Below are 19839 nucleotides of genomic sequence, written 5' to 3'. Positions count from 1 at the left end.
ATAATAAAAAAAAAAGAAATTGACCAGAGTTATGCTTTAAAGGATCTGCTACTGACAGATTGGTACCAGATACCACAGTGTCTTCTGGGTCATGTGCCAAGTGACTTCTGCTGCTGCTTACAGAAGGTTGCCTGCTTGGCATGGGTGCCATTCAGAGACATTAGCATTCTCTCAGGAAAGATGCTGACAAAAGATGGAGAGGCGGGGCAGTGACATCAAAATCTCCACGTAGAGGTCCAGTGGCGTCTATGTCTCGATGGGTCAGGGCTGTTTTGGCAGCAAAAGAGGGACCAACTCAATATTAGGTGGGTGGTCATAATGTTATGACTGATTGGTGAATATTTACAAACTATGCACAGAAACAAGAAACAATGAACTACTAATCGATACGATTATATACATTAATGTAAAATGAACAGTTTTCGCTGCCGCATTTTGGAAGAGAGATAAGCAGCCCATCATGATTTAAACCACCAGTGTCCATCCAAAACTGAAAGGCTGAGCATAGCCTTAATGGAAGGTTAATTGTGAGATTTTCAGGATCACAGTAACAGTGAACACCATTATATTACGAAAGTGCTACACTGCTAAATGTGAGAATGAGCAAATCCTTTGACACTGTATACATTCATTCAATCACAGGAAAGGAAACCGCTCAGCATGATGACCTCCAGCTCTCACCTGTCCGGAGTGGGTTTGTAGCGGTTGTAGCCTCCCCCAGAGGAGGTGGGTGTTGAGAAGCTCCCAGAGGGGTGTCTGTAAGGTTGTCCTTTATCTATGGCTGTCGGGGATGTGGCGATATAAGGAGTCTCCGGATAGCTCACCGGCCTGTGTAAACAGAAATTACAGGAATGAGAAGCTGCTGACACAGGTACAGATCACTTGGGGCCCTTCGGGCATCTCCTCCCTAGTCACACCTTTCTCAGCTGTCTCCTCGGCACACGCTGTGCCAGTTTTTCAAGATTAGGTCGGCCCCAATTATTGGAGCTTCCTAACACATGTTGTGTGGAGGAGCAAACTGTAGATTGACAGCGGGCCCATAAAAAAAGACATTAAATGAAAAAGATGAAGTGATGTTCAGAGAAAATGGTTTAAAAGGATTGTGTAGGAAAAGAGGGACATGCAATACGGAGATTGCTATGTGAGATTGCTATGTGTTATTATTAAAGTATAACTAAAGGTTCGGATTAAAAATCCATTTCATCCATTCAATCCATTTCATGGATTGAATTTTGAACAAAATTTCTTTTTAAAAAATTGAAAATTTTGTGTTTTGCAATCCAATGGTGCCACCAGTAATTTCGAAATTCGACCAACAGAGCCTTCAATTTCACCTCATGTTGCTACTTAAAAGAATTTCCATGGCTGGGAACCTTCTTTTCTTTCCAGGTCACAGCTCATGCGCATTTCTTTTTCAATTCTATTTCTCGCATGATTCTCCCATCATTAATTAGAAATTAGTTCATTTTTCAAAAAAATTCCAACATGCCCAATCTCTCAAATTTGATGGCCACACGAAAACTGAACGATGCTGCAACCCACGGTGCGAAATTTGAAAGAAAATTCTAAAGAAAATTTGTTCGGATTTCGACCCATGTATGGCCTGAATTAGGCTCTGTTCCCACTAGTGCAACTTGGACACCAAGTCACATGACAAATTATTATTATTATTATTATACAGTATTTATATAGCGCCAACGGTTTGCTCAGCGCTGTACATTATAATGGGAGACAGTACAGTAATACAATACACGAGGGGTTCGAGGGCCCTGCTCCTTGGAGCTTACAATCTAGGAGGGAGGGGAGAGTAGTACAGGAGGAAATAGCTGTGGGGGATGGAGTGGTGGGAAGAGCGGTGGAGATCAGCATTCAGGTGAGGGCGGGGTAGGCTTCTCTGAAGAGATGGGTTTTCAGGGTGCGCCTGAAGGTGAGGAGGGAAGGTGACAGTCTGATGGATTGTGGTAGTGAGTTCCAGAGGATGGGGGAAGCCCTGGAGAAGTCCTGGAGATGGGCATGGGAGGAGGAGACCAGGGAACTGGAGAGAAGGAGGTCTTGTGAGGAGCGGAGAGTGCGTTTTGGGTGGTAGATGGATATCAGGTCGGTGATGTAGTTTGGGGCAGTGTTAAGAACAGCTTTGTACGTTAATGTTAATATTTTGAATTTTATGCGTTGGGCAATCAGAAGCCAGTGGAGGGATTGGCAGAGGGGGGTGGTGGATACGGAGCGGTTGGTAAGGTGGATGAGTCTGGCCACAGAATTCAGGATAGACTGAAGCGGGGATAGCCTGTGTTGGGGTAGGCCGCGAGGAGGGAGTTGCAATAGTCAAGTTGGGAGATAAGGGAGTGAATGAATTGCTTTGTAGTTTCTGGAGTTAGGAACGTCCGTATTTTGGAGATGCTGCGGAGCCAAGTCACAGCCAATTGATTTCAATGGCACCCTTTCAAGTCGCAGCGACTTTGAAAAGATGCCTGCACTACTTTGATCCACAGAGTGTAAAATTGGATCAAAGTCACACTAGTGAGAACATAGCACAAAGGCAAACTTTTTTTTTTTTTTTTTTATTCGAGTGGAGAGGAGATTAAAACCCCTGTCAGGGTTTTTATTTCTGTCTGTGCCCCGTTGGGGAAATTCACCCCATTTGTTCTGTTTACTGATATCACCAGGAGAGAAAGTTAAAGAAAATTGTCACCAGAACGGGGATAGAGGGGACACTAGTTTTGATGACCCTGGTGACAACAAGGGATTCCTTCACTTTGGAGTGATTTCCTCTCACTTCTAGTTTTGGCTATGGGACAGGAAATGAAGAAAAATCTTCCCAATGGCAAAATAAACCTGAAGGGGGTTGTAATCCTCCCTTACTCTATCCAAAATGAAAAAAGTAGAACTAAAAGAAAAAGTAGTAAAAAAAATGGATTAACTTAAATCGGACATTAAAGTGGAACTGCACTCTCTCATTCAAAATTAACTATTTTCAATCCTTATGCTGCTAGCATTAGCAAATATATAGAAAAGTATATTATATTTGTTTTAATTTTTTTTACATTTCTTCAGTTGCTTCCTGGTTTCCATGCCTACGCAAATGATGTCATACATCCCAGGAGTCTTCAGGAGAGAAGAAGGGGCTTTCTTTCTAAGCACACCCTCCTGCCTGCATGCCTGAGCTAGGCATATGGATTTCAGGAAGTAAAGGCCACATGAACCATCTGCCCTTACTTAAGATGGAGACGACCAGAAATGCTTGGCGGCTTTTCAAAGTGATTTCTCAGCAAAATAAATCATGGAGCCATGGATGGATGGGGGAGTTTGCTTTGAATATTACAAAAGAAATAAATAGTGTTTTTGGTTTGAGGTGCTCAGATACAGTGTAGTTCTGCTTTAAGTGGTAAAAAAAAACTGGATTCACTTAAGGCAAAATCAAACAAAATTTTTTTAAACCGTTGACAGGTAGAGTTTTTATGACAGAAGATACCCTGCGTGTCAGTGGTAATGTACACTCGGCTACAGATGTGCGGCTCAGAGTACATTTATGGAGCCACTCTGTGCCTTGATGATGCGACTCCTGTGTGCATGCACAGGAGTGACATGGTCATAGCCCAGCCATTCAGACCGACCCAGGAAGGAAGACCGGGGGCATATGGAAGCACCCATACTAGCACACTATGGCATAATACGCCTAATACTCCTGGGGGCCTCTTTAACCATTAGCCGCCCGGCCAATGGCCGTTTGGCGGCTTCAAATGTGCTCCTGTATTCCGGGTGCACGCCATTTGGCGTGCTCCTGCACATGCGCGGTTTGCGCGGTTGCAGAGCGACGCAGCAGTGCGATCCGTCACCGCCCGTGCACCTCGGACACGGCCGATGACAGATCCGAGTACCGGCTCCCGTTGCCGGTACCATGTGACCTGCTGTGACCAATCACAGCAGGTCACATGACAATTGTATACAATGGATGGCTTCATTCATGATGCCATCCATTGTATACTAGTGCCTAGCTGTGAATGGTCACAGCTAATCACATGCACATGTCATGTGATTAGCTGTGACCAAATCACAGCTAAGCACAAAAAAAAAAAAAAGCTGAATGAATCGATTTCATTCGGGTAAATGCTTGCTTATAGCAAAGTAATTCTTTGCTATAAGCAAATTGTGTAAAAAAAAAAAAAAAAATACTGATCACTTCCCCAAAGTAGTACAATGTTACTATGGTAACATTGTACTATTTTGGTCATAGTAAAATATGAAAAAAAAAATCTTAAAAAAAATAAAAAAAAATGTAATAAAAAATTAAATAATAAAAAAATAAAAAAAAATAAAAAAATATATATATATTTTTTTTTTCATACTGTCACCAGTCAGTGTCGCTGTTCACCGCCATGCCAGTTATATGATGACGCTGTACTGCACTGGTGACAGTATGTAAAAAAAAAAATAGTGAAAATAATTTTTTTAATTTTTTCATTTTCCGAAAAATTATGACAAAAAAATACAACTTCAAAAAACTCGCCATGCCTCTTATGAAGTACGTCGGACTGTCTACTCTGCAAAAAGGGGTCATTTGGGGGATATCTGTACTGTTCTGACATTCTTGGACCTCAAGATATTAGATTGGCTGTCAGTACTTCAGGATTGATCAATATTCAGATCTATACCATAGTTTGTGAACTCTATAACTTTCCTACAAACTAAAAAATACATCCTAATTTGGGTTATTTTCACCAAAGACATGTAGCAGAATACATCTCGGCCTAAATTTATGAAGAACAATTATTTATTTGTAAACTTTTATAACAGAAACAAAGAAAAATGTGTTTTTTTTTCAAAATTTTTGGTCTTTTTTTGTTAATTTAGCAAAAAATAAAAACCCCAGCGATGATTAAATACCACCAAAAGAAAGCTCTAGTTGTGTGAAAAAAATGATAAAACTTTAGTTTGGGTACAATGTTGTATGACCGCGCAATTGTCATTCAAAATGTGAGAGCGCTGAAACCTGAAAAATGGCCTGGGCAGGAAGGTGTAAAATTGTACGGTATTGAAACGGTTAAAATAAAAAAAATATATATATACAGTGGGGATCGAAAGTTTGGGCACCCCAGCTAAAAATTTGTATTAATGTGCATAAAGAAGCCAAGGAAAGATGGAAAAATCTCCAAAAGGCATCAAATTACAGATTAGACATTCTTATAATATGTCAACAAAAGTAAAGATTTTATTTCCATCATTTACACTTTCAAAATAACAGAAAACAAAAAAATGGCGTCTGCAAAAGTTTGGGCACCCTGCAGAATTTATATCATGCACTTCCCCCTTTGCAAAGCTGAGACCTGCCAGTGTCATGGATTGTTCTCAATCATCGTCTGGGAAGACCAGGAGATGTCAATCTCAAAGGTTTTAAATGCCCAGACTCATCTGACCTTGCCCCAACAATCAGCACCATGGGTTCTTCTAAGAAGTTGTCTAGAAAACTGAAACTGAAAATAGTTGACGCTCACAAAGCTGGAGAAGGCTATAAGAAGATAGCAAAGCGTTTTCAGATGTCAATATCCTCTGTTCGGAATGTAATTAAGAATGGCAGTCATCAGGAACAGTGGAAGTTAAAGCAAGATCTGGAAGACCAAGAAAAATATCAGACAGAACAGCTCGCAGGATTGTGAGAAAAACAATTCAAAACCCACGTTTGACTGCACGATCCCTCCAGAAAGATCTGGCAGACACTGGAGTTGTGGTATACTATTCCACTATAAAGAGATACTTGTACAAATATGGTCTTCATGGAAGAGTCATCAGAAGAAAACCTCTTCTTCGTCCTCACCACAAAAATCATCGTTTGAACTTTGCGAATGAACATATAGACAAGCCTGATGCATTTTGGAAACAAGTTCTGTGGACCGATGAGGTTAAAATTGAACTTTTTGGCCGGAATGAGCAAAGGTACGTTTGGAGAAGAAGGGGCACAGAATTTAATGAAAAGAACCTCTGTCCAACTGTTAAGCATGGGGTTGCATCAATCATGCTTTGGGGTTGTGTTGCAGCCAGTGGCACAGGGAACATCTCAAGAGTAGAAGGAAGAATGGATTCAATAAAATTTCAGCAAATTTTGGATGGTAACTTGATGCCATCTGTGAAAAAGCTGAAGTTAAAGAGAGGATGGCTTCTACAAATGGATAATGATCCTATACACACCTCGAAATCCACGGGGGATTACATCAAGAGGCGTAAACTGAAGGTTTTGCCATGGCCTTCACAATCTCCTGACCTCAACATAATTGAAAATCTATGGATAGACCTTAAAAGAGCAGTGCGTGACAGACAGCCCAGAAATCTCAAAGAACTGGAAGACTTTTGTAAGGAAGAATGGGCAAAGATACCCCAAACAAGAATTGAAAGACTCTTGGCTGGCTACAAAAAGCGTTTACAAGCTGTGATACTTGCCAAAGGGGGCAGTACAAGATATTAACTCTGCAGGGTGCCCAAACTTTTGCAGACGCCATTTTTTTGTTTTCGGTTATTTTGAAAGGGTAAATGATGGAAATAAAATCTAACTTTTGTTGACATATTATAAGAATGTCTAATCTGTAATTTGATGCCTTTTGGAGATTTTTCCATCTTTCCTTGGCTTCTTTATGCACATTAATACAAATTTTTAGCTGGGGTGCCCAAACTTTCGATCCCCACTGTATATATATATATGAATATGAGTTTAATAGTACCATTTTTTATTCTTACACAACTCTTTATACTCGCCTATCACTGGACTCATACTGTACTATTTTGGCTGCAGGAATCCATCTATATGCCATCACACAAGCCAAGGATTACAGGAAATTGTGTCTTCCTGTACAGGACAACAGAGTGCTGCTCTAGGATTGAATAACATGTTTGTTGTTCTGATAATATTCTGGAAATCTCTTTTTTTTTCAATAAACTGACAAAGCTGATCTCTAGTTCAGCCCACAGGCTAAACGAGAGAAAAATCACTTGACCCCCCCAATCAACAATATACAGTATGGATGATGAAATCTCCCCTGCTGGCTATTGTATTTAGACATTAGAGACACCTGAACAATGACTGCATCTGATAGGATGCAGTCACTGTTCTGCCAACAATTTTCCACCCAGTTCATCGACATCTATATTGACTTTTGTAGAGCCGGATGCCACCCACAGCTCGAATTTTGGCTGATTCGGCAAGTTGTGTATGGCAGGCTTTAGTTTTTCTCTCTTTCAAAACACTTCAGAAAGGACTTAAGGCCCCTTTCACACGAAGAGTCCGATCAGGTCCGCCTGTCAGTTTTTCAGGTAGACATGATTGGACCCTCCATTCATCCCTATGGAGCAGCGAATGTAAACAGACTTGTGTCTGTTTGCATCTGCCTACTTCCAATCCAAAAAAAAAAAAAAACAGAAGGGGATCTGTCAACTCCTGTCTAGGCAGATCAGATTGGAAGGCAGTGGCCATGCTGTCTGTTTACACCAGGCCGCTCATTGAGCAAAGTGAGCTCTGTCCATGTCTGCTTCGGATAAACTGAGCAGACACAGACCTGTCATCTGCCTGCTCTGCTCAGCGGTCAGATCCCCTGCTAATCTAACTGAAAAGGTGCATAATATATGGAAAAGCTAGAAAAATAAAAATGAAGATAATTTGCCTCTTCAGCAATGTTACATACTCATTAAGGATGGGTGAGAAAAAAAAATATGTATGGCCAGCTTTAGTGAATAATCTCTATATTCCGAGCAAGAGACCAGAATATTCAGTTCTTCCCATGTAACAAAGAAAATACAAATAAAAACTAGACACAGACTGAAGTGGAAAAAACAACTCCTCAGTTTTGAAATAGATAAAAAAAATCTCTAATAATAACGGCCAGAGATCACCCTGAAATACAGCTCACTCCAGGAATGCTGCAGTGCTGGTCTTTGGCCACAGGGGGCGTTACTCACCTTCTGTTGTTGTGCAGTGGCTGTGGCTCTCGTATAGGCACGGCTGGAACCTGTTTGGGTGGCCGGTTCAGTGAAAGTGCATAGCTGGGAGTCACCCACTTCTGAGAAGGACTGGCCCCATGGTGGGTAGCAGAACCACTCCATTGCCAGGCGGTGTTGCTGCGGTATGGAGGCCGGGGACCGGATGCAGCACCTTCAGTGTCCTTGTGGTCCATTGGGCTGAGTTCATGAGACTCGGACCATCCCCTATAGAGAAAATACAAAGAATGGTAAATATATATACTTCTGACACATGTACAGACACAGAGCGAGCACAGCCCCCCGGCTGATGGAGAACGTTAGCGAGCTGTGCAGCTGCATCTGTGTTTGAACTTGTCCAGCGAGGGTTTAAACGGGTGCGGTTCAATAACAAGCTCCGTAATAATATCTCACTATAAAAAAAAAGGGACAGCCTTCCAACATAATGTAGCACACTGCAATTCACATGTCTACGAGCAACATTCAGGAGAACTTAAAGAGTAATTCCACCTCTCGATAGTCTGGTACTGCAAGACAGGTCCATGAAATCATCTGCTTCATCTCCCCAGGCTCATGAATTAAGATCCATTCACACTTGTGCGACTTGTCATGGGACTTTGGACATCCACAGCCCATTCTTTTCAAATGGCACCTGTTCAAATCGGTGCAACTTAAAATCACAGTGACTTTGAAAAGGTGTCTGTACTATCTTTGATGCGCCTTTGATCCAAAGAGTGGAACGTCAGATCAAATATGCACTCAAAGCCGCACTGGAAGTCACTGTGGAGTTGCACAAGTGTGAGTGGAGTTTTAGCCATTAACCACTTCCAGTCCGGACACTTATACCCCCTTCCTGTCCAGGCCAATTTTCAGCTTTCTGTGCTGTCACACTTTGAATGACAATTGCGCGGTCATGCAACACTGTACCCATATGAATTTTTTAGCATTATTTGAGACAGATAAAGATTTATTTTGGTGGTATTTATTCACCACTGGATTTTTTTTTTTTTTTTGCTATATAAATGAAAAAGTCCAAAAATTTTGAAAAAGTGTTTCTTATAAAATGTTGCACATAAATAATCTTTTTTCATAAATCTTGGCCAAAATTTATTCAATTATCTTTTGAGTAAAAAAAAAAAAATAACCCTGATTAGTTTATAACCAAAAATTATAATTTTTAAAATTTTGTTTTTACATTTTTATTTTATTTTTTTTTATATTATTATTTATGTTGTTTTTTTTTTTACATACGGTCACCCTAGCAGTACAGTGTTACCATGGTGACACTGTACTACTTGGGGGGGTGATGGAGATTTTTTTTTTTTTTTTACACTGATTGCTTTTACACCCATAAAGGTTGTAAAAACAATTATTTATCCTTCTCTCTGGCTGGATTCTTGCAGCCATTGAGAAATACTGTGCGAGCTGTGATTGGTCACAGCTTGTCACATGGTACAAGGCTGTTGTGAATAGCCTTGTACCATGTGATCTCTGTGATCATTCACAGATTTCACATGTAGTAAGCAATGATGTCAGAAGTGACATCTTGCTTACTACTCTTCATGTGATCACTGATTGGCCAATCAGTGATCACATGATCGGGATCTCGCACAGAGGTCCTGTACAACGATTGGTGTTCCACTGTGGAGGACACAGCGAACAACGTATCGTGGTGCTGCGCGCTCCCAGGGAGTGCGCACAAGCGGGGAGGCCGTTTATAAACGGCCACCCACCCCTGCACTGCCACGTCCGGCCGTTTATATACAACGGCCGACCAGGAAGTGATTAAAAGAATAAGTTAAATCTTAAATAAATAAATGCACATCTTTTTGCAGGCAAAAAAAAAAAGTGCATTTATTTATTAATTTACTCCTTTTAAAGCATTGTACCCATGATCAGCAGATTGCAGGACTCCTGCAGGCTTGTCAGTGTATCCGTCTGCTCATACCTCGTACGGGAAGGCACTGATAGGAAGAGAGAATGAACTACCACAACGCTCAACAGTGCTTTGGTAGTTCATTGAGAGCCGCAAAGGATGACAGGGCTTGCAGTTTACCAATTCATAGAACACTGTGAATGGATGATGCAGCTAGGTGGGCAGAGATTTAGAATGTGACAGCTAGAGGGGGAAAAAGATCCCCCAACTAGCTATCACAATGGGGGATTGGGGGGTGCGGGGACTAGTAGAGAAAATACATGTATGGAAGCCATTTTACCTGCTAAAGGATATGTAATTCTGTCAATTCAGGTCTGAGATTTACACTGCTCTGCCCCACAGTACAATCCTGCACGTCAGGGGAGGGGACCTGAACTCTCTCGCTTATCATTTCTCTTTTGATATACAGGCCTCCTTCTCAGCCCCCACCCTGTGACTGGACAGTGAAAAGAGAAGCAGCAGACTGAGGAGCTCTGAGGAAGAGGCAAGTCCTCGAAACGCATCAGCCTGGTCCAGAGTTCCCATTACAGACACACGGATCAGAGCGAGCTGTTCTTATACGATGTACCTTTGACTGTATTGTCATCTTGTGAGTACATTACTTACTTTTATCATTCAATAAACACATTTTTAAGGTAATGCACTAGGCTGGTGTGCCTTCTGCTTTTTTTTTTTACTGAGGAACTCATCTGTCACTCTGCTCTCTCCTTCTATCAGTACGCTCTGTGCACTGCAGCACACCTAAATGGATCCTTGTGTTGCTTCTCCCTCCACCTCTCTGAGCTCTTCTGTACAGGGGCTGATACCAAGTCAAATTCAGTTATTTACAATGCTTGCTTTAATATTAAAAAAAAAACCAATGCACAGCAGCGATCACTGCAGGTAATCGCTGGCTGTGCAGATGGACACGAAAAGCTGTGGCTGCTAGCAACCTGCCATTGAAGTGTATGGGCTTGGCGGCCGCAGCAAGATGCTCACATCTGTCAAAACAGCAGCTGCAATGATCATATTCCTGTAGCTGCCATTTGGACCAGGGCGAACCGCCCATGTGAATGTAGCCTAATGCATGGCACAAACATTTCAGTCCTTCAACCCCTTCAAATGGTAAATGCTGGATGAAGCATATATCCAAGGTACCAAAGAAGCGCATTCTTAATAAAGAGCATTTCCCATTTGATCAGGTGCAGAAGGCAATCCTAATACAATGCAAGATTGAACTTCTGGTCAACTGCATTCATCTCAACATAATACATCCACAGATGATACAACCCATATATTTGCAGACTTGTGGTATGACTTTCTTTTGATCTTTCAGGTCAATCAATCAGTTTACCATGCAGATCAAATACTCAAAGGAGACTAAACATTAAAAAAATGTACTTTGTATTAAGCTGCCCTGAGTTTTTAATCTTGTGCCTTTGGCTATGAGAATGGCTTGTGAAGAATAAAGAACGGTTTAACAGCCCTTTGATATCTAACCTATTGGCTTCAGGTCCAGCTAAAAAGCAACAGGATCCAATTCAACCAAACACAATGAGAGGAGTCTGTGTGCACATATTCCCCAGATGATAGGAGACAGAGGTGACCACAAACCTCAGAATGACCAATAAGGACACAAACATGCGTTTCAATAAGAATGACTGATTACTTTGGGATATTGTGTATTGTGTAATAATTAAAGTGGAACTTCACTCTCAATCAACATGTGCTATTTGTAATCCTTATACTGTCAGCATTGGTGAATAGATAGGAAAGCAGATCATATTTACTTGTTTTATACATTTTTTTTTTTTTTAACATTTCTTCAGTTGCCTACTGCTTTCTGGTCTAGGCAAATGATGTCATACTTCCCAGGAGTCATCAGGGGGGTTCTCAGCTAAGCACATCTAACTCTCTGCATGCCAGAGCTAAGGGCAGATGGATTCCAGGGAGTAAATGAATCATCTGCTCTTACTTAAGATTTATTTATTTCAGGTACTTATATAGCGCCGTCAATTTTACGCAGCGCTTTACATATATATTGTACATTCACATCAGTCCCTAACCCTCAAGGAGTGTAAAATCTAAGGTCTCTAACTCACATTCATACATACACATACTAGGGACAATTTAGACAGGAGCCAATTAACCTACCAGCATGTCTTTGGAGTGTGGGAGGAAACTGGAGTACCCGGAGGAAACCCACACAGGCACAGGGAGAACATGCAAACTCCAGGTAGGTGGTGCCGTGGTTGGGATTTGAACCAACGACCCGAGTACTGTGATGTGATATTACCAGTAAATCTGTGTGATATCACTCTAGATTTATATATAGAATGTATTTAGGATAGCTCTTACTAGGGATTTCTTACATGTTCTTTTGTAAAATAAAATTGTAAAAAATGTTTAATTTGTAAATGCATTTTATATTTATATTAAAATACAGACACTTACCTGTCCCTCGGTCCAGCGGTGTCCTCACTGGCAATCTTCTCTCTCCAGCATCTTCATGGTAGGCACCCGGCTGTGACAGCTTGTGGCTTCTCAGCTGGGTGCCCGCTGCGCATGCGGGAGTAGCGCTGCGCTTTGCGAATGGTTCCGTAGTCTTCTGGGACCTGTCACATGTCCCAGAAGATTACGAGGAGGGAGGGGGGAGGACAACTTCCGCTTCCGATCACCTTAGGCGATCACAACAGAAGTAGGAGCAGGTACCTGTCAAATTTGGGTATCCACAAACCCCACCTCCCCCCCAGCTTCCTAAAGGTGCCAAACCTTAACGGGGAGTGGGGGACAAAGCCTTAAAGCGGAACTTCCCCTTTGGGTGGAGTTTCACTTTAATGTGCAGGAACAGTTAGAATAACACTGAGCTGCTTCTATAGCAAACAGAAAACTTCTGTACAGGCGAATATTAAGCCAGTGTGCATGGACCCTTAATAAAGGTTTTGCAGGGAGTTGCTTTAACTTGTAACATAAATCGACGTAAACAGATTATGCCATTTTGTCCATTCAGAGTCTTTTAAAAAGACACATATCCTTGCCTTCAGCACCCATCTCCCCACTGAAGCCCTCACACAATACGTGGTGCTAAGAATAGGAAAGCACAAGACCTCCACGCAGAATGCACTGGATAGCCCTGGGGGTCCAAACTGCCAACTTTGTACGCAGTCATCCAAGGTGGATGGTATCAACCCATGGTAAGCCCTGACTCCGAGCTTACAAAGGGTTTAAAATCCCAGCTCCATCAATAAACAGTGATAGGAAAAAGTGAGTGGACCCAGAGAAAACTGACACCTTATCCTTGTCCTTATTGCTAAAATAAGTCAAGGCTTAAAGCAGTATTAAACTAAAAACCAAAAATGTAATATATTACAGCTTACCAATCATTAGATGTGATGGCTGCATTAGTTTTTTTTTTTTAGGCTTTTCCCTTGGTGATCTGGCCAGTAACACAACTTCTGTATCAGAGTGCCCCCACTCCGGATGAAGCATCACAGGGGGCACCTTTGGATCTTTTGGGGGGAGGGAGGGGGGGCTCCCACCAGGTATACTTGCCCTTAGTCTATTATTATATACAGTTGCAAGAAAAAGTATGTGAACCCCTTGGGATTACGTGGAGTTTTGCATGAATTGGGCATAAAATGTGCTCTAAACGTCATCTAAGTCACAACAATAGAAGAACACAGTCTGCTGAACATAATACTACACAAACATTAGATGTTGCCATGGTTTAATTGCACATAACATGTAAACATTCACAGTGCAGGGAGGAAAAAGTATGTGAACCTTTGGACTTAACTGGTTGACCCTCCTTTGGCAGCAATAACCTCAACCAAACGTTTCCTGTAGTTGCAGATCAGACCTGCACAACGATCTGGAGTCATTTTGGACCACTCCTCTTCACAAAAAAAGAAAACTAATCTAGCCATCACATCTAAGAATCTAATAAATGTTTGCTTTTAGGTTTAATATAACTTAAAAAGTGCTTGAAAAAAAGGTTAAATAACATTTACAGAAAAATAAAGGAGCAAACTGTACCTTCGTGGCACCCCATCTTCATGAGGAGGTATGATTACTACTTTCACTGTGACTGAAGTCCGGAGAAGATCAATCATCTGATCATGGGTCAACGTCACCACGGCCACCTTGCATATTTCGACCAGTCTACTGCCCTGGCGCAAACCAGCTTGCCAAGCAAATCCATAATCCTCAACCTCTGCCACTGTGCCATCATACTTAACATGGAAGCCAAGCTGGCCAAGTCCATTACGGCGCAGGGTCATGTCTACTGTTTCACAACCCGTGGTCATGATCTGGAAAAGAAAAGGGTAGATGTTAATTTTGTGTACACAGGTCAACCGAGGATTCCCTTTTCTGTGATATCCCAAAGCACACTTCCAAAAAAGTGTCTTCAACCACTTCTAGTCCAGGCCAATTTAGAGCTTTCAGTGCTATCACACTTTGAATGACAATTGGGCGGTCATGCAACACTGTACTCATATGAATTTTTTAGCATTTTTTGGAGACAGATAAAACTTTACTTTGGTGGTATTTATTCACCGCTGGGATTTTTATTTTTTTGCTATATAAATGAAAAAGTCCACAAAAAAAAAAAAAGTGTTTTTCTTATAACATTTTGCAAATAAATAATCTTTCTTCATACATTTTGGCCAAAATGTATTCATCTGTCCTTTTAGTAAAAAAAAAAAAAAAACCCAAATTAGTTTTTAACCAAAAATAATATTTTTTCAAAAATGCTTTTACATTTTTATTTTATTTTTTATATTTTTTTTTAACATACTGTCACCCTAGCAGTACAGTGTCACCACAGTGACACTGTACTACTTGGGGGTGATGAGGATTTTGTTTTTCTTTTTTTACACTGATTGCTTTTATACCTATAAAAGCTGTAAAAGCAATAATTTCTCCTTTTCTCTGGCTGCATTCCTGCAGCCATTGAGAAATACTGTGAGAGCTGTGATTGGTCACAGCTGGTCACATGGTACAAGGCTGTTGTGAATAGCCTTGTACCATGTGATCTCTGTGATCAACACAGATTTCACACGTAGTAAGCAATGATGTCAGGAAGTGACAACTTGTTTACTACTATTCATGTGATCGCTGATTAGCCAATCAGTGATCACATGAATTGGGACCTCTGTGTACAGCGATCGGTGTTCCGCTCTGTCTGGAGGACACAGCAGGCACTGATCGCGCTGCCGCACACTCCCAGGGAGCGCGCAAAGGCAATGGATGCGGGGGGGGGGGGGGGGAATTTAGAAACGTCCACCCACTTCGGCAGCGCTCCCGCCCGGCCTTTTATCTACATGAGCTGGACGGGAAGAGGTTAAATGGCCATAATGGTTTTTATATAGCATTCACCAATAAGCGTGTGAATGTATCAGATTATCAGTAGGGAGTAATAATAATAAAAGAAAAAGTGAAGCAATATTTCCCAGAATCTTCAAGACAAAAATTATAAGGTACGTACATGCCAATTATCTCCTATGTTTCAATGCTTGTTTTTTGTTTTAGCTGCCAAAAGCAATGCTCCTGCTTTTCAGAATCATTTGCAACAAATAGTTTTACTACTATCAGGGGCGGACTGACAACTCATGGGGCCCCTGGGCAATAGGGGATCATGGGGCCCCTGTGTCCTTGCTCACACTCAACGCACACCCAAAAAAGCCTATAAAAAAGGTACCAGGGGCATTTCATGGGGCCCCCTACTGACCCCGGGCCCACGGGCAGTGCCAGAGTGTTCGAATGGTCAGTCCGCCCCTGACTACTATTTACTATTTTGAATAAACCTTTACTTACATCTCTGGGTGGGGATGAGCGGTCAGTGCCCATGCAACCGGTGCAGTGGTCTAGGGATGTGAAATCCTTGCTCTTCTCCCTGCAGGGCTTCTGGGACAGATTAGAGTAATGCTGTGTGCCAGTGCTGACCAATCAGAATCACTCTAATCCATCCCAGAAGCCCTGTGGGGAAAAAAAAGGCGGAGAAGAACAGGGATTTAAAATCCCTGAAGCACTGCACCAGTTGCGTGGGCACAGACAGCTCATCCTCCATGGAGGTAAGTACAGCAGGAACCGGGGAGGTGGGAAGGCTCATTTTTAAAATCCCTGAAGCACTGCACCGGTTGCGTGGGCACAGACAGCTCATCCTCCACGGAGGTAAGTACAGCAGGGACCGGGGAGGTGGGAAGGCTCATTTTTAAAATCCCTGAAGCACTGCACCGGTTGCGTGGGCACAGACAGCTCATCCTCCACGGAGGTAAGTACAGCAGGGACCGGGGAGGTGGGAAGGCTCATTTTTAAAATCCCTGAAGCACTGCACCGGTTGCGTGGGCACAGACAGCTCATCCTCCACGGAGGTAAGTACAGCAGGGACCGAGGAGGTGGGAAGGCTCATTTTTAAAATCCCTGAAGCACTGCACCGGTTGCGTGGGCACAGACAGATCATCCTCCACAGAGGTAAGTACAGCAGGGACCGGAGAGGTGGGAAGGCTCATTTTTTCTTACAAGGTGAACACAAACTTTAAATTATCAAATGTGTGTAAAAAAGGAGGCATTTCCCACAGGAAATGCCATGTATAATTTACTAGCGGAGGTTAGAGGCATCTAAAACCTCAACTGGTTGTCACTGGTATTACCAGTATATTTCATCTGCTCCAAGACTCCCACCATACCTCCCCCTATGTATCTGAAAGCAACGATAACCTAAAAAACGTTTACTCACTTTCAATCTTTGAACAATCTCTCGGATATCTTCTCCGTTACTATCCAGTGTCCTTACAAGGATATGATCACCGCGACCATAAAAAATCTTGAGGGACAGTGGTTCTGGTGTCCAGCCAATGACATCAGCACAGTAACAGTTAAACACCACTTCCTTTGTTGCAGTCTCTATTAGGACCATGAACTCATTTGAGATGCCTAAAGCGCACTCTGTCTCCGCTGCCTGCGAGAAGTCTTGAGCTATGACCCGCCAGCACAGGGCACCAGTACTGTTCAGCTCCGCTCCGGACCGTGCTCTGGTCCTCTCTTTCTTCTTGGACGTCAGGGAGATTAGGTTAAACTTGCCTGTGGTATCAATAGGTGTATTGGTGACATAGTTCTCAGCTAAGTCCTTGAGATATTCCTGCCTTGTACGAGTAGCCATTGTGTGGAATTTGTCTGACTTGTGTGCCGCATTCTCTGCGTTAATCACTTTGGCCAGAAGAAAGTCACGAAACGCATCGGATTTCCGAAACGTGACACCATTGGGGATTGGAGGACCAAATGGAGGGACATCTTTGGATCTTGTTACAGCCACTCTGTTGAGAACAAGCAGGAGTAGTAAATAGGCCACATTGTGACAAACATGGTTATTTCTTTTTTCATGTTTCAACCATTTCCATGGCTTTAGCAAATTCAGTTGCCCTAAAAGCACAAAGGCCATTCAATCCAGTCACTGCCCCTAACAAAGCTAATCCAATGCCCCCACCAGTGATACACACACTTACACAAATAGTACGACCACATTGTTATGTGTAAGACTGTCAAACCACCAGAATGTTTTTGGGGATTTGGAAGGAAATCAAATGAAACAAGAAGTGAACGTATCATGTGGATCATGTTCCTGGATGCAAAGGGACACTAGATCCCAGCACTGCAAAGAAAAAGTGCTAACTACTTAAAGTGTTACTAAACCCACAATAGCAAAATCAGTCTGTATAAGTCACTAAGGAACCTAAGGGGTTAATCCTACGCATTGTGTAAAAATGCGGTTTGATCCCGACTTCTCTGATCCTCCACTTCTTCTACTGTCCCCCTCTTATCTCCTGATAAGACATATCATGTGGAGACACTCTGCACATGCTCTGATGTGTATTGCTAGAGAGGGTTTTTTTTTTTCTTGGGAGAGTGCATGTGATCAACACAGGGCCAATCAGTGCTGTCCAGAGAGGTCAGAGCTGCATCCTCCTACAGCAAAGAAACCTTCTCCTTCAAGCTTTAGCCAGTACTCTGCAGGACACTGATAGAAGTCACAAGACTGCTCTAACTGCTGATGGGAAAAGGTATTTAGCAGTTTATATTTACTAAAATAATTGCATTTCCATGTAGTGTGTACTGTGGGAGACCAGATATAGTGACTGCAAGGTCCTGGGTTTAGTAACACCTTAACTGTCATGCTGCCTATCCATATTACTACCAATATAATCAGTTCTATAATAAGCTCTAAGGAGCAGGGCCCTCCTAACCCTCTTGTATTGAAACTGTATTGTTGCTGTATTGTCTCCCTTTATATTGTTAAGCGCTGAGCAAACTGTTGGCGCTATATAAATCCTGTATTATAATAATAATAAATAATAATAATAATGCCTTTATTAGGACCAATGGTGGTTTATGTGGGCAGCACAGTGGCTAAATGGTTAGCACTTCTGCCTGGCAGTACTAGGGTTGCTGGTTCGAATCCCAACCACGGCACCGCCTGCCTGGAGTTTGCATGTGTGGGTTTCCTCCGGGTACTCCAGTTTCCTCCCACACTCCAAACACATGCTGATAGGTTAATTGGCTCCTGTCTAAATTGGCCCTTGTATGTATGAATGTGAGTTAGGGACTTTAGATTGTACGCCCTTTGAGGGTTAGGGACTGATGTGAATGCACAATATATATGTAAAGTGCTGCGTAAATTGACGGCGCTATATAAGTACCAGAAATAAATAAATAAAATGTGTTTGTGTTCATTGTAATTTTGAACAAAAAGGTTTTTTTTTTTAAATCTTTTAAGTCATCTGCTACAAAGTTCTAAAACTTTCAAGAGTTTAGGCCATGCTACTTTGTTCACCACCAGGAATGAGCTCTGGTGTATTCGGATGCTAGTTTGTGGCTACCAGAGCTATCCTGATAGAAAGCTGTCAATGCACAAAGCCAATCATAGGCGTCCCTTCTATAAATGCAGCTGCAGGGTGGGGAATACCTCGGCCGCTTATGCAGTGACAGCTTTCTGGCAGGATAGCTCAAATCTGGGATTCGAACACGCCTGAGCTTATCCCTAATCACCAGTCAGGACTGAATCTATTCAGCTCCCAGTCCCTTCTCTATAATATCTAGAAACAGCTTGGTTACAGCCAATATATAATGAATATGAACCTCCACCAGAATGTGCAAAGTCCAGTGGAGGCCTCCTTGCACACTACTATGGTCATACACCCCAGAACTAGCTTAATACTGAAATCCATAATTAAATCCAAAGGATCAGTTCATTGTAAATGCATTTTTAGGTGTTAAGAGCACATTACAGCTTATACCATACGGTTTTTAAACAATACAGAACTGCTAAAGAGACAGCGCTGTGAAATATATGTTGTGAAAGCAAAAGGCATCAGAAAAAAAGAAAGTTCATAAACGAAACCACCCCCCACCCCACCCTGATACTTGTATCAAAAACCTTCACTTGTAGAAACTGGTAAAGTAGCATAAAATTATCTTCTACAATCAAGTCACAGTCACAGTATGATCAAGTCATGTCAGCTATGCTGCTCCATTACCTGTCACAAGCAACTTGTCCACCTCCATGCAGGAGAAACATAAACATTGGTGCTTACAGCAAACATGAAATATGTGGGATATGTGGGATGCCACTGCAGAAATCACCATCTGAAAATACTAGTTCTCTAACAAGTCATGCTGCTTTGAATACCAAAAGCCCGTGTGAGCTGCTGTGTTACAAATACTCACTTTTGTGAATGGCTCACACCATACACACTCTCATATAATATGTTCATCTGACAAAATTACACACATTACTATAACATTATTTTTATATTTAAATTTCAAGTTCTTCGTCCAACAGTAATCCTATACAATGCCTTGAAAAAGTATTCATAGCCCTTGAAATTTTCTACATTTTGTCATGTTACAATCAAAAACATAAATGTATTTTATTGGGATTTTATGTGATAGATCAACACAAAGTGGCACAT

The 19839-nt window shown here is 41.9% G+C and overlaps 1 protein-coding gene across 3 annotated transcripts in view; it reads right to left on the bottom strand.

Annotated features, from left to right (window-relative positions):
- The window catches only part of SIPA1L3 (signal induced proliferation associated 1 like 3), a 109551-nt gene that overhangs the window by 44694 nt on the left and 45018 nt on the right, over positions 1–19839 (bottom strand). For all 3 annotated transcript variants that reach the window (XM_089659433.1, XM_089659434.1, XM_089659435.1), the window contains exons 8-11: positions 16611–17187; positions 13907–14181; positions 7939–8184; positions 682–828 (exon numbers count right to left, since the gene is read on the bottom strand). In XM_089659433.1, the coding sequence (XP_089515559.1) occupies positions 682–828; positions 7939–8184; positions 13907–14181; positions 16611–17187 (1245 nt within the window). The remainder of the gene's footprint in view (positions 1–681; positions 829–7938; positions 8185–13906; positions 14182–16610; positions 17188–19839) is intronic.

The sequence above is a fragment of the Staurois parvus genome, unplaced genomic scaffold (genome assembly GCF_062004578.1).
Source record: "Staurois parvus isolate SC_StPar_1 unplaced genomic scaffold, SC_StPar_1.0 ptg001157l, whole genome shotgun sequence".
Classification (NCBI taxonomy): domain Eukaryota; kingdom Metazoa; phylum Chordata; class Amphibia; order Anura; family Ranidae; genus Staurois; species Staurois parvus.
Note: the sequence above shows the minus strand (reverse complement) of the source record. Positions and strands in the feature narration are given on the sequence as shown.